Consider the following 16,485-nt stretch of genomic DNA (forward strand, 5'->3'; position numbering starts at 1 on the left):
TTTGATACTGGTGTAAATAGCCCCATCTATCCAAGACATTAGTTAATTTGATTCTGGTTTAAACATTCCATCCTTGAAACCAGTTGAACAGCCCTCCTAGACATGCAAATAACAAACTAAATATATTCCCAGTATGAATTTCATTTGATATTTTTTTATATAAGCCAATCAAGGGGAAAAAGCAATGTCCATGACTTTGAAGCCCCCCAACTAGACTGTTGAAATTGAAGATCTTACACTTTCAAGACCCACCTAAACTACTGTTATTGAAGAGCTTCATAAACTTTGAAGGCCCTCCTACATTATTGTAATTAACGCAGATCACATTCAGCCTGAGTATTTCTTGGCCAATATCTGTGGAAAATAACTTGGGTGGGAAAGGAATCTTGGATTTTAATTCAAATGCTAACAATAAAATGGGTTCAGCTAAAGGTGCCCATACACTTCTCTCTCTCTCTCTCTCTCTCTCTCTCTCTCTCTCTCTCTCTCTGTCTCTCTTTCTCTCTCCACACACACACACATTTTCCCATGCTTGTATGGATCAGATAGAATATGTTGAGGAAGATACCACCCCTGTCAACAACCTTCACTTGTTGCCAAGTAAGGTAATGTTTCCTCTTGGCTGGACATGATTTTCATGGTAGACTGGAAATGGACAACACCACTTGTATGATGGTGGTGCTTGTTTACGACCATTATATGATGTCAAGACACAGATACACACAGACATAGGCACACATACATATACATATTTATACACATATGCACTCACACACATACACATAATATATATATATACACATACACATACAAGACACTTTGTCTAAAAACCTGTATAACTGAAACACAATCATGGATTTACAATATACAAGACTATGCAGAGTTCTTTACTAATCTAAACAATATTGTTAGCTTGGTGTACTTACAGAGAGCTTATAAAGTATTTTGCCCAGATTAATGACTTCTCACTAATAACTATAGACACACACATGCGCAAAAATAAACAAACAAAAGCAAAAACAGAACGCAGCGTAAATAACGGACAGAGTCAAGACTATTGAAAAGGTTGCAAGATGCAACGAAAATTTTAGAAAAATAAGAAATAAGTGGAAATTTTAACGGTGAGTGTGTTAAATTTTAAGGCACGATAAGAAAATGACTCTCCCCAGACACAACAGTATATATATATATATATATATATATATATATATGATGGGAGGGATAACTTATCTTGACATTACATAATAATTGTAAATGAATGTAACTGTCATACAAGCAGTGTCATTCCTTTCCAATATTCTGTGAAAAAGGTGGAAAGCTGGCAGAATCATTAGCAGGTCAGGTCAAATTCTTAGCTGTATTTCATCCATCTTTATGTTCTGAGATCAAATTCCAATAAGGTCAAGTTTGCCTTTCATCCTTTCGGGGTTGATAACTTAAGTACCAGCTGAGCATTGGGGTTGATGTAATTGACTTACTCCTCCCCTGAAATTGCTGGCCTTGTGTTAACACTTGAAACCAATATTCTGTGAAAACCTGCCTGGCAATGAGGAAATATTACTTTGCTTGGAAACAGGTGAGGGTAGGTGACGGAAAAGGCATCTAGACACAGAAAATGCCCCAGTATAGACTGTTTGACCCATACAAGCTTTGAAAAGTGAATGTTAAAGTAATGATGATAAATTAGCAGTCGAGAAATTTGAAAGTATATACATAAATTACTTTCATATTTCTCAGCTGCTAATGTTATATGGTTAATGATTCAATATAATGAATTGTCAAATATGCATATTAATAACTAACATTTATTATTCTCAAATGTTTCCTTTTAGATTCAACTTTTGAGTAAAGTTATCCAAGAAGGTCTTAGTGTTCATGCTCACGGTCTGAAATTCCGAGAACGAAATGCTGGTCATAAGATTGACATGCACATGTCAGATGAAGGTAAGGTACCATAAGCATACAAAAAAGGTCAAGATTATTCATCTGTATTAATCCTTTAGAATTTAATCCGGCCATACCCAGCCACAATATTCTACCTATTTCATGTTCAAACTGACCAGGTCCGGCCTTTTCAACTTTCCGTACAATGTCATTCTAAGAATAAACTGTCACATCGTTGAAATCTGAAAACTGCAAGACAATGCATGATTAATTCAAAACAAAATGTGAATAAGTAAGGATTACATTTCACAGAATAATCTGAATACTCAAGGGTTAAAGAGAGAATGTGGGATTGTGTGTATGTTTGTGTGTGTAAAAGATTATTATATTTTATATTTGTTGTTGTTGCTTACCTGTTATCCAGCCCTAATAAAATAAACCTTTAATTAAAGACTTTCTAGCCATGACCACCCTATCTTATTTCCATATACAGTGGTACCTTTGTTCCATGACAGAGCTCGTAACTCAAATTACTCATATTTCAAATCAAATTTCCCCATTAAAATGAATTGAAGTGCCATTAATCCATTCTGAGCTCCCCAAAAGACACTGCAATTTTTTTTTGTTATATGTTTTTAAATAAGAAAAATGTGTTTTTATGTATTGTAATTGTGTAATATGTTTTCCAAGAGTGTAAGGTAGTATATGACACTAACATAGAGAATTTTGTATTGGCTGGAAATATTTATAGATCAGTTCTGATTGAGCAAACCTATGATGAAAGTCTTCCAGCTATCACCATCTGTCTTTTTTGTAAATCAAAGATTTCATTCTGTAACGTTGCCATCCTTTATGAAATGACAGGATGTGATCTGATTGATCTTTGAGCTGCTATTTCTAGCCAGTCAATCAACTATATAAAGATTCCCCTAGTTGCTGTTTACCCTCAGACAAGTCCTGATTGAGCAGACATATAATAAAGATGTCTCTTAGTATATTATAGATTACATTATCCAGTGTATACTTCCTCTTTTAAAGATGCTATAGCACATGATTTGATACAGATTTGGCTACTATTTCTAGCAGTTTGAGCAACTGTGCATAGGCTCCCTAGATGGTTCGTAACTGTTTTAGTTACCTCCAGATTATTTCTGATCGAGTATATTTATGTTGAAAGTCATTCCATCTGTGTCCATCCTGCCTGTTCCCAAGTTCACAGCACATTGCAATTGAGAACCAAATCCAATGTGTCCTTCGTTTCCAGATGTTAGGATGTAATTTGAAAATCATGTGGCTGCTGTCTGTAGCACCTACTCGCTTGCCAGCTTAAAATTAATAACAATATATTAATGTTAAAATGTGAAATATAGAAAAGAGAAAGTTTAAGGTAAAACTTAGAAAATTGAAAGTGTTGGTTTGTTTGTGTGTGTTTTGTTAGTAAAATAGTTGATGAATGAAAGGGTTTGTAGTATGGAAATGACATCATATCCACTGTTTTAATGTGATTGTTGATTCAGGATTTTCATTGCTTCTTTTACAAAACATGTACAAACATATAAATTATTTTAATAGAGAGATAGATTGAAGGGAAGATTGTATGATGCATGTGTACGAAGTGCAATGCTGCATGATAGTAAGACATAAGTCCTGAATGTGGAGGACATGTGAAGGCTGGAGAGGAATGAAGCTGGTATGCTTTGCTGGATGTGCCATGTCAGTGTGCATGTGAGACAGAGCATTGGTGTATTGAGGGAGAAGGTAGGCATAAGAGGAATTATCTGCAGTGTACAAGAGATGAGACTGTGCTGGTTTGGTCATGTGAAGCAGATGGATGATGACAGTTGCATAAAGAAGTGTTGTCTACTTTAAGTGGAGGTAAGTTGTGGAAGAGAGAGAGACCCAAGAAGACATGGAATGAAGTATTAAAGGCTGATCTCAAAGTGCTGAACCTTACCAAGGAGATAACAGAGGACCAAGATATGTAACACATTGCTGTACTCAAGAAGACCTGTCAGCTTAAACTAGAAGTTGAAGAATGTGAGAGAGGTTCTAAAAATGTTCATCCTTTCCTTAGCAAATTAGATCCATATGACAAGTGCTTAATTTGCTTCCCATAAAGTAAAGGACACAATCTGTTTCAGAGGCAAGTCTCCCAAAACAATCGCTACCTATTCTTCATAAAAAGGCGACCTAAGTCATATAAAGTACCATATTTGCCGGTGTATTAACCACACTTTTTCTGACAGGAAAATCCAGGAAAGGTGGGTGCAGTTTATACACGGTTACAAAGAAAAGTTGGTCTAAAACCCAAACATTATTTCACGTAATTATCCAAGATTCACATGGTACTAGCTCCCCTTACAATTCTTGCTGTTAAAACTAGTAAAAAAAAAATGTTTAGATATTCTTATTTCAGTGTCATCGTCCATTTTGTCCATCATACACTCTTATTATGCATTTCAAGCCAACATGCACCGGTGTCGTCTCAATCGCAGCCTCCACTTCGATGGTGCTATAGCCCTGTAGAAGAAGGATGTGTGCCGGTTGAAAAGTAGCAAGAATTTATGAAAAGACTTACCTTTTGTCTGACAAATGCACTATGATTGACAGTTGATTGCAATTTCCACTCACTCTCTGATTTACTGCGAATTACCTACAAGTTCGGTAATCCCCAGGTCTACAACATAAACAACTATTGTTCGGTGACCCGGATGTATGATTTATCTTGCCATATGGGGAAACGAGAGAGAGAGAGAGAGCTGTGATTTATTCTTGAATGTGATTGATGAAATATATTTTCTAGATAACAAGTAAATTAAAATGGAATATGAAAAATTATTTCATATAAGGCGAGATAAGAGCATTTATTTAGAATTATATTGAACTGGGAAAGGTAAGTTTCATCATCATCACCAATGCTACAAAGAAATACAAATCAAGTCAACTGGAATTTCATTACCGTACCTTAAAGTACTGGTAAGTGCACTGGCTTGTTTGTTTTTGTAATATATCTATGTAAATACATAAAGAAAATGGTAATGATCAAAGGAAGCTTTCAAGCCATATCCTATTGTTTGGACCATAATTAGCTTTACTGACTCATCTACTCTGCTCTTCAAGTTCCACGCGACTCATCTACTTCGCTCTTCAAGTTCAACGGTGGTCAAGTCATCCGGGTGAGACAAGCATTCACAGCTGCCTTCAAGCTCTCAGTTTCCAGGTTTACTGAGGAGTTTGGAAACTGTGCAGCAGGCCATCACTTCAGGGTTGATGAATCTGTTGTCTGACAATGGCGCTCCAATGAGGCCTCAATCGAGTTGATGCCCAAGAAGAAGAAGGCGATGAGGGGCAAGATGGCGCAGTGCCGGAATTGGAGGAGAGGCTTCTTGGATGGGTGAAAGAGAAGAGGATGGTGGGACTCACAGTGTTGACATTCACTCTTCGAATTAAGGCCAAGAAGATTGCCAAAGACATTGGTGTCACAGATTTCTGTTCCAGTACACCATGGGCTTTCCAGTTTATGTGCAGGCATGATCAGTCCATCAGGCATTGCACCCACATTGCACAGTGGCTGCCAGAAGATCTTGAGAAGACTGAGAGGTTCCAGCAGTTTATCATCAACCTGCGTAAATGGCATCAGAACCCTCTGAGCCACATTGGCAACGCAGATCAGACTCCCCTCATGTTTGATCTTCTGATGGCGAGAACTGTTGCTGAGAAGAGGGAAAAGACAATGGAAATCATCATGACAGGTCATAAGAAGGACCGTTTTGCGGGGATGCTGGTTTGTACAGCTGACTGAGGAAAGCTGCCACTGTACATTGTCTTCAAGAGGAAGACACTACCCAAAGACACCAAGTTTCCGGAAGGGGTCATCGTTTGAGCCCAAGCGAAAGGTTGGATGGACCAGGCACTCATTGAGGACTGACTTTGGGTAGTGTGGGGGAAGCACATCAGTGGACTGCATCAGAGAAGGAGTTTCCTAGTTCTGGATGCATTCAGATGCCACAAGAAGAAACCAAGGTGAAAACATGTCGTCTGAACATCGACATGGCAATGATCCCCTTGGGAATGACATCCCTTCTTCAACCCTTTGATGTTGCAATCAGCAAACCATTTAAAGGCCACCTCAAGCACAGCTGGGAGGATTGGATGACCAATGCACTGAAGGAGATGGTAAAGACCAGGCACATGAAGAAAGTTGACTTGGGGACAATCTGCAAGTGGATCCTGAAGGTCTGGGAGGAGATTCCAGAAGACATCATCAAGCAGGCTTTCCTGAAGTGCTACATATCCAACATGTTCGACAACACAGAAGATGACATCTTGTGGGAAGACGATGCCATCTCTCCCGACTCTTCTGACTCTAGCGATGATGAGGATGAACTGGCATATGTAGATGATCAACTCTACGAGGTCTTTAATGGGTCATCTGATGACGAAGAGTTCTTAAGCTTTGAGTGAAGTCTCTACCCATTAGGGTCAGTCCTTTTTAGGACCACACATTTTCAAGAAAGAATATAAAGATCACAATATGAATAAATCATATAAATACAAATAATAAAAAGACATTCTCTTATTATCTCTTGCATTTAAAACCCAGACTTTATCTTCTTCCATTAATAATTATGAATATCAATGATTGCAGTCAGAAATGTTTGTTAAGTATGAAATTATCATGAAACTGAAGTCTGTATTCGTCCCTTTTCATTAGCCCCAGTTATTTCCTGGTTTCCCCCACGTTTTTCCCCCATTGGAGACTAAAAATTGAGGATGCAGTTTATACATGGGTGTGGCTTATACACTGGAAAATACAGTAAATGTTCTAGACAGAGATATTATGAAATAATGAAATATTTGTGTTGGATTTCAACTCAGTTACTCTGTCTGTTAATCTTTCCATATAGATATATGTATTTAAAAGAAGAAAAGTAAATCACTTTACAGGGCACAATGTTTCATATGATTGAGACTTAAATTTTAAGTTCTTGAATATAAGAGACAAACTCCACAACAATCACTGCAAGACTTTATACTACTAATAATAATGGTTTCAAGTTTTGGTGCAAGGCCAGCAATTCTGTTAGCCAATACTATCAAATCCAGTACTTGACTGGTACTTTATTTTATTGACCCCAGAGGGATGAAAGGCAAAATCAACCTTGGCAGTATTTGAACTCCGAGAATGCTCAGAACAAAAAGAGTCAAAAGAAATACCACAAAGCATTTTTCAGACTTTTTAACCATTCTTCCAATTTGAGCACAAGGTCAGCAGTCTTAGGGGATGGGAGCAAGTTGATGATATCAACTCTAGTGCTCAACTTGTAGTTATTCCATCAACCCCAGAAGGATGAAAGGCAAAGTCAACCTCGGAATTTGAACCACTGGTGGTGGTGGTTGTGGTGGCAGCGGCAGCAGTGGTGGTGGTGGGAAGGGAGTGGCAGTAATAGTGGTGGTGGTGACTGCAGTGGTGGTGTTGGTACTGGTGCTGGTAGTAGTAGTAGTAGTAGTAGTAGTAGTTGTGATGATATCCAGGAAAATATGTAAAGTTTTTGATAATGTCATAATTTACATAAAATGTCTTATATTTTCTACTATTTTAAAGGTTTCAACAACAGTATTGGAATTGACTGGAAGACTGGTTTCGTTTTCGGAGGTAACATACACAACTGTGGTACATGGATGGATATGATGGGAAGTTCTGAGAAAGCTGGAACACGTGGCCAACCAGCAACACCAAGGTGCATACATGCTACTTTTAAATTTTGGAGGGTTTATACTTACATACATATGTACATACATGATGGCCATCCACTCGTGACCGAGGAAGACCATTGCCGACCTTCAGGAACATTGTGTGCTCTAGGACTAGCTTATATTTTGCATTTGCGGCTCCGTTGGTGGCTAATGAGCCCTGCTCTTGACAAGCATACACGACTGCAAACATTGCAGACCAAGCTTTTCCCATTCACTATACGAGCCATGTGCTTTCGCGCAGCTCGCTTAAGTTCTTCATGCTGGATACGTGCTCTCTCAAAAGTGTCGATCCCCTCCTTAACCTGCTTCCTCCATCTGTCGCGATGACAGGCATTGTTCTCCCAGTCAGTGTCCTGCATATCACAGGCCTTTAATGAAGACTTGACACAGTCCTTAAATCGCAGCCTTGGTTCCTGCTGGAGTCTCCTTCCATTCATCTCAGGCACATTCTCAATGTTGGCTGGACCTCAAAAATTCCAGACACACAGGTCCTGAGGACAGCTGATATCTTGAGTATTGAGGCGATGGTGCACAAGCACCAGTTACGTTGGACTGGACACCTTATTAGAATGAAGGATAGCAGGGTTCCTAAGCAGATGCTATATGGAGTACTTGTGAATGGAAGGAGATTCCAGCAGAAATGTACATACATACATACTTACGTACATACATATATACATACATATTTACATACATATTTGTTTAGTGTTATTTTGAAATGGTATTTTTGTTTATCTCTATTGAAGAATTTTCCTATATACACTCTGTGGTAATTAATATTAATTCATTTTTAGGGATGGTTCTGCTGTGGAGCTGGTAGCCCTCTGTTATTCAGCTATAACATGGTTAAATAAAATGAATAATGATGGACATTATCGCTACTCCAGTGTTAAAAGACGAGATGGTAAGTTTCTTTTGTAAAATATAATTTTTTAAAAGAAAATCATGAATGCTACAACTTGTGGTTTCTCTTCAACTGTTACAGTTTTATAGTTGCATACCTAACTAGGAAGCTACTTACACCAAGGTAACTGTTAGTAGTCATTGCAAGTATTTTAGTGAGGGGAAAATGCCTTTATATACTGTTATTGCAGTAAGACACCTGTCCCTATCTCTCTCAACACTTGGCACGAAGCAACCTTCCTTGATACTGCATCCCAAATCTGTGAAGGAGTCTTGTCTTGTGAGTTACTTGATCACTTCATTAGTGTGGGGACCACAAGAATAATACATCATACACTCTGTAAAGTTGTTGGCATTAGGAAGGGTATCCAAAGCAGACATTGGAGCCCAACACAGCCCTTTAGTTTGTTGGATTTTGTTGAACCACCTAACCCATTCTAGCATGGAATACGGACATGAAATGATGATGTTAATTCAACAATGCTTTAGGTTTAAAATTTCCCCCTCAGTTTCACACAGAAAAAATAAATTTGTTTGATTTGAGATTAACTTCCATGATTTTGTCATCATTATTTTCTATAATCTTTGAATAGAATACCCTATCAGTTTTACATTATATTGATAAGAACAGGTGTCTTGCAGTTTTCAGACTTATTTTAGCCCTTGTTTTAAACGTTCTGAGTAATATAAAGTTTTCCTTTTGTGAGACCTCAGTTACTCTGGTGATTGAAAAAAATTGGGAATTGTTTTATATATGTTGCATTGACATTAGGAAGATATGTCCTGTGTGTTACATATGAAACACGGGACAGGTAAAGGTTTAACCTCTTGTATAACAGCATTTATTTTATTTAAACCTAATAGAATACTTTGAATTCAAAATCATGTTTGTACTGGATATAATAAAACACTTGTACCAGTTGTTTACTACCTAAATTCTATGTGAATGTGTGCGTGAGATTGTGCTATTTTATTTCTTATATTATCCTCTTAAATAACTTTTGTGATATCATTATGTTGTATTTGTATTATCAGGCAAAGACATTACATTCTCCAGCTGGGCTGATCTGATTAGAAACAACTTTGAAAAGTTCTTCTGGGTTCACAGAAACCCAACACCAGATATTGAAAACTTCAAATATATTAACCGCAAGGGCATTTACAAAGATTCAGTGGGTGCTTCTCAGCCTTGGTGTGATTTTCAATTACGCCCCAACTTCCCTATTGCTATGGTTGTGGTAAGCAGATGTTTAATTATTTTAATATGTTTTCTCATCTGTTCCTCTACTATTAAATACCTGATGAACAATTGTACACATTTTTTCCCCGAAGACTGCTACAGACTGAGTTAAGATGTCAGACTTCTAAACAAAGGGTTGTTGGTTCTTATTCCATCATTGGCAGTGTGTTGTATCCCAGCAGTGACACTAAATTCTCTATGATTCATTCTATTCATTTATAGTGCTGAGTTCACACCTTTCCAAACACTTGTAACAGAAATGTATTCTTATTCATGAAAGACAATGTCTCTCAGCTATTTCATAATACCATGCAAGCCAGAATATAATTCATCACAATCCATATATTCTACAAAATATCAATCAGGGGCTGATATCATACACAAAAATCTGTAGTAAATGTTTCAGCCCAATTAGCTTTAATTGACAGCTCCTCATATCTATCCCTTCAATATTAATACAACAGATTTTCTTTACTACAACTATCTGTTAAAACAAATTAGACTGATACTTTAGTGTCAATTGAATTAAATTCAATATTGGGGCACTATCTTCATTGGATAGACTCAATAAAGTCATTGATGTTTCCTAATTAAGATACTGGATGAACAATGTAGGTCCCCAGTCAAACAGGGATAACTACCAGAAGGTTTTTGCCTCATTGTTTATTTTTTATAAATTAAACTCATAATCTAAATATCAACATCTGGTTGAAATTTTTCACTTGCTTTTCTTATTTCCTTCAAGGCTCCTAATCTATTTTCACCTGAGAAAGCATGGTATGCACTAACAGTTGCAGAAAATATCTTACTGGGACCACTAGGCATGAAAACTCTGGATACCAAGTGAGTTATTTTCTTTGTCAAGTTTGGTGTTTCTTAGTTTAAACTGTATAATCTGTATAAACTTTTATTATAAAGACTTGACTCTACACTTAGGATATTTGCTTTACAACCACATGGTTCTACATTCAATCCAGAACTCATTACAAGAGTCTTGGATTAACCCAATACTTTGTGAGTGAAATTAGGAAAATATAGGCTGCTGAGAAACCAATTGCATGTGTGTGTGTGTACATATCATCATCATTTTATATCTGCTTTCCCTGCTGACATGAGACAATTAGGTTTCCTAAATGGTTTTGGGGTTCAGATTTTGCTTGTAAATTTCATTTCTGGTTTGGTGTTTATGGCCAGATGCCCTTTCTGTCATCAACTACTTTACACAATGGGCTGAGTGTATTTTTCCATTGTGACTTCACTAGAGACATTGTCCTGTACTCAACAAGGCTAAAAATTTTTCTCAATGTTGTCTCTGCTCATTCACCAACCACTCTACAATGTGTTCTGAGAGTGGTTTTTGTTAGTAGGATGTTCTCTCATATTTTAGTTGGAAATTGAGTTACACTAATTCTATTGCTTCCATGACTAACCTTCTAGAGCAGGGGTTCTTGACCATCTTTGTCTATGGACCCCTTTGATTCTTATTTTACTTGGGTAGACCTCATAGCCATTCAATGTTTAAAAAATTCTGTTAAATTTTTAGAATTAAATATTATTAGAAATTGTAATAAAAAATTGTCAGAATATTTTGTGTATTGTAGAAGTATAACCAGTTTAGTGTGCTTAAATTTTAGCAAAAAAACCCCTCTTATGTGGAACCCCCAGGACCATATGAATCTCTGTTGAGAACCAATAGAGTTGTGTTCTGAATATATGCTAGTGAGACAGTAAGGATGAATATTAAACTAAATGTATTCTATCAAAGGTGCCTCAGAAAGAACTGAGGGTTAGCTGGCAGGACTGTATCACAAATGAGGAGATTCTGAGAACCACTGTTGAGCACCAATTCTGCCTGGCTGGTCACATTCTCTATCTAGCTGATCAAATGCACTTGAAAACAGGCATGACATAGGCACCACCTGGTGGCAGGCTTAAAAGGAGTAGAACAAAGATCACTTGAAGCAGACATTTCAACATGATCTACAGACAGTTATCACTGCATGGAATGAATAACAACTGACTGAGCCAAGTGAAAGAAGATTGTTGTTGAATGTGTTGAGTAACACGGAGAAGCTAAAGCTAAAAGTTGTCAACTAATGTTTTCCTATTTAGTTTCATTTGATGTTGTTATTTTTGTCATTTTTGTTGTGGTTGAGCGTGGAGGTGCAATGGCCCAGTGGTTAGGGCAGCGGATTCGCAGTCATAGGATCACAGTTTCGATTCCCAGACCAGGCATTGTGAGTGTTTATTGAGCGAAAACACCTAAAGCTCCACGAGGCCTCCGGCAGAGGATGGTGGTGAAACCTGCTGTACTCTTTCACCACAACTCTCTCTCACTCTTACTTCCTGTTTCTGTTGTGCCTGTAATTCAAAGGGTCAGCCTTGTTACACTGTGTCACGCTGAATATCCCTGAGAACTACGTTAAGGGTACACGTGTCTGTGGAGTGCTCAGCCACTTGCACGTTAATTTCACAATCAGGCTGTTCCATTGATCGGATAAACTGGAACCCGCGACGGAGTGCCAACAATTGTGGTTGAGCACTAGCTCAACCCTGATCACACAGATCTATTATTATAAGTATTCAAGTTTTATCTACTCCCATCTTTTTCTCCCATATGAAACTTATGTAGGTTTTTAGTTATAAAATATGTCATTCCTTGTTTTCAGACAAGGGTGTGCTAGCAATGGGAATTTAGCTGCTATTTCTACACATTGAACTACCACATAGTGACTCTCTCTTGTTGTCACATACTGTTATATATATAATACACCATGCTGTAAATGCATTGAACCAGCAAGAAAGTGTTGTATTTGTTTGGCCAATGTAATTTTTAGAATTATGAAGTTTACAAACTTTATGCTTATTTTTGCCAAGTTTTAAAATTTTGGTGAAGTTTTTTTGTTATAGATAATGATTGGTGTAATGTATGTGGTGCATTTACATGCATGCATACATATGCGCATATATACCACAAATTTGTATGTTTTTACCTTGGTTACTTGACCAAAAAATTGATAAAAACCTGGAAAAAGCAGAACAGATGCATTCTGCTCATGTCAGCATGGAAAAGCTAACATTAAACAATGCTGATGATATCTGTGTGTGTGTCTCTCCCCCCCCCACTACATATTTACATGTTTCTAGTAATTTCCCAACTAATAAACCACTTATTTTTTCTTATTCATTAATCTAAAAAAAAATGCCATTATTTACTTTAAAGTGATTGGAATTATGCTGGAGTATATGACAACACTAATGATTCAAATGACACTAAAGTGGCCAAGGGCTTTAACTACCATAATGGACCTGTAAGTACCAACTATTCCTAATATTTACAACTTCTAAGGTGCTGAGCTGGCAGAGTTGTTAGCATGCAGGACGAAATGCTAGTGGCATTTTGTCCATCCTTATGTTCTGAGTTCATATTCTGCCGAGGTCGACTTTGCCTTTCATCCCTTCAGGGTCAATAAAATAAATACCAGTTGAACACTGGAGTTGATCCAATAGACTTACCCCCCTACCCCCAAATTATTGGCCTTGTGCCAAAATTTGAAACCAATACTTACAACTTCTCAGCTGTCGTTATCATCATCATCATCATCATCAGCAGCATCATCATTTAACATCCATTGTCTATGTTGGCATGGGTTGGTCGGTTTGACCAAGGCTGGTAAGCTGAGGGCTGCACCAGACTCCAATCTGATTTGGAATGGTTTCTATGGCTGGATGCCCTTCCTAATGCTAACCACTCCAAGAGTGCGTAATTTTATTTTTGATAACATCAACAATAGAGGTTTTGTAAAAGAAAGATTTAAAGGTCACAAAAGCAAAGCTTACACAAAATAATGATATTTGATCTATGTAGACACAGCTGAGTGTTAAACCTCTTCTACCCCTGATATCTCCCTAACCTTTTGTTACTGTATTTCTATTGTATATACTGCCTTTGTTTCAATTAATTTTGAAAATAATGAATTTAGTATTTTAGTAAAATAACTTTTTCTTTATTAAGTTGGTGCCGGAACATAAATCAACATGAAATTTTGATAAAAGGTTTTAATTGGGTAATAGAACCAGGAGTGGTCTGAGGCAGATTGGTTTCTAAAGGGTTAAAACGACCATTCCATGGTGTAATTATAAACAAACAATAAATATATCAGTGACTGTGTATTGTTAAATAGTTGAAAATTAGTATTGCATGGTTTAACTCAATCAAAAGAGATCAAGTCATTTGTTGAATATGTACAAATCCAAAATATGTAAATTCATATTTATTCCTTATGTCTCTTCAAAGGAATGGGTTTGGCCTGTTGGATTCTTCTTCCGTGCTAAACTGTATTTCGCCAATATCCTTGATAAGACAGAGCCTGGTACATTGAAGAAAGCAATGAACGAAGTGAAAATCTGTCTTACCAAGCACTACCAACATTTGCTCAACTCTCCATGGAAATCTTTGCCAGAATTGACAAATGAAAACGGTGCAGTAAGTATTTTTTTAAGCATATACCTTTCTTCTTTTTTTACCATTTATTTTTTTCACTGTGTGTTTGTATTATTTGCTTTGAATAATTGGCATGACATCATTCACCAACACCTTCCAACCTCTACAAATGTGCTGTGTCCCCTGTAGCCTTTTCCAATGTAACTACAATGGCTTCTGCTCCTTAGCTGGTTTCATGCCACCTCCACTGACCTAACTCTCTCATCAACTCAGCCCCACCCCTTTCATACCAACCCCTATACTTAATACCTCTTGCCAGTGATGTCATTGCTCTGGGATTCTGTCCTTACCCATGTTGCTCCTGCAGACAGCTCAATAAGAACCAACCATATCTACCACACTTGTCTGAAAGGAGCTGTAAAGGTCACAATCTTTTCCTCTTGACCTAACTAGAATCCAAAATTAATGATTTAAGATTAAAAATTGTTGCTTATTTAATGATATTTCCTGCTAGTTAAAAACGTCATCTTTTTAAAGGTCTTCCTCAGATTCAATTATCGATGCTTCTCCTACACACAGACACACACAAACTAATGTGTTCATTCATTCATTTACTATTGTCTAGTTTACCATGTGTATAAATATAAGGTTGATTCTACACACATGTGGTGTGTATATTATACATCACACACACATTTGAAATATTTCAGTTAACCATTGACTTTCTTTTCTTTTTTGTAGCACTGCCCTCCCAGTTGTCAGGCACAAGCATGGAGTGTAAGCACAATTCTGGAAACTCTGTATGACATGGAATATATGGTTTGAATTTGCCCACATTTCTCGTCAGCACCCATTCCATAACCCGTTTTCACTTGGTATTTTACCAAATCCTTTCCTCCCTTTCTTGCAATAATGTGTGAAAGAAAACAGAGTTTATGCCATGCTTCACCATCTTGTATAAGATACAGCCACTTAAAGTCGTCTTTCTTCTTGGTTGCTGTCAGAATAGATAAACTGTATCCTTAAATTTATGTAGTAACCAGTTTAATGTTATGTTTTCTTTATTTAATTACATTACTAATTGCAAAGTATTTTGTTAATATTCTTCTGCTTCAAAACTCATATTTTATATTAAATTATTTTTTAAATAAATAAATAAATAAATTTGGGTGCTTTATAAGTTAACAATGTAGCTAAAAATTAAGTTTGCAGCAGTAGATTGGTTACTGCATAAATTTAGGGTTGTTGCTTAACCTCTCCCAATGCAAAACACACACATACAGAGATATAGGACTTGTTCTTCTGTGTGATGTGAAGAAGTTTCTTATTTGCAGTTATCTAAAGGCAAATTTGAACTCTAACCCGGTTTGATTATATATATGTGTGTGTGTTTGTGTAAATGTATATGTATATATTATGTGTGTATATGTATGCACACTTACCTGTTTTATCTGCCAAGGCATACCTAGATATAGTTGTTAATTTTACTTCTATAACAAATCACTAATTGTATTCTAAGCTGCTTAGTGCTTTAGCACTCCCTCCCTCCTTCTATCTCTCTCAAGGTTACGTAAACTTCTGTCTCGATTGTTAAGACATTGTTGATATTTCTCTCAGTTTACATTGCTAGTTTAGATATATTATATTTAGCATATTATATACAGTGCTCAGGTGCACTACAGTATAGTTGTACAATAGAATACAAATATCACACCAATGATAGAAATAGTACAAGTATGATATTAACAGTACAGTTGTGATATATATATATATATATATATATATATATATATATACACACACACCATAATTCTAGAAGACATAGAAATGAACCTCGGTAATTGATCCATTTTTATTGTTATCTGTTAACACCTACTCATGTACAATCTCCTTAGTGGTTCTTCCATCATTACTTCAGCAACAATAGTGAATCTGTGTTTCATTAAGGAAGTCTAATTAGACTGGAACATGCCTGGAGTTGTTTCCCTAGCTGAAATTGTAAAAGTAATTTTACTCATTGAGTCAATGTTATCTTTACAGCATAAGTAATTTTATAATAAAGTTTTTTTTTACGTTCCCTGCATTAAATACACTATCTTAACAATAATTCTACGGATTAGTGCATTGGTTCTATGATATATATGTATTTGTTTGTAAAATGAATAAGAATGATTTTTCTGATAACTTTTTCTACTTTAATGATTAGATGTTTACTACACTTTGTAAACATCTGATCATTAAAGTAGAAAAATAATCA

The 16,485-nt window shown here is 36.6% G+C and overlaps 1 protein-coding gene across 7 annotated transcripts in view; it reads left to right on the top strand.

Moving 5' to 3' along the window:
• LOC106878848 (glycogen debranching enzyme) overlaps nt 1-15,371 on the top strand; it is a 123,978-nt gene extending 108,607 nt beyond the window's left edge. For 6 of the 7 annotated variants that reach the window (XM_052970632.2, XM_052970628.2, XM_052970626.2 and 3 more), the window contains 8 exons: nt 1,833-1,944; nt 7,490-7,625; nt 8,436-8,545; nt 9,580-9,782; nt 10,530-10,627; nt 13,008-13,095; nt 14,082-14,270; nt 14,970-15,190. In XM_052970632.2, the coding sequence (XP_052826592.2) occupies nt 1,833-1,944; nt 7,490-7,625; nt 8,436-8,545; nt 9,580-9,782; nt 10,530-10,627; nt 13,008-13,095; nt 14,082-14,270; nt 14,970-15,053 (1,020 nt within the window). In that variant the 3' untranslated portion in view covers nt 15,054-15,190. Of the gene's footprint in view, nt 1-1,832; nt 1,945-7,489; nt 7,626-8,435; nt 8,546-9,579; nt 9,783-10,529; nt 10,628-13,007; nt 13,096-14,081; nt 14,271-14,969 lie in introns of all 7 variants that reach the window. The other variant, XM_052970629.2, reaches the window with a different exon arrangement.
• Nucleotides 15,372-16,485: the final 1,114 nt, after the last annotated feature.

The sequence above is a fragment of the Octopus bimaculoides genome, chromosome 9 (assembly GCF_046866305.1).
Source record: "Octopus bimaculoides isolate indiv1 chromosome 9, ASM4686630v1, whole genome shotgun sequence".
In the NCBI taxonomy this organism is placed as follows: domain Eukaryota; kingdom Metazoa; phylum Mollusca; class Cephalopoda; order Octopoda; family Octopodidae; genus Octopus; species Octopus bimaculoides.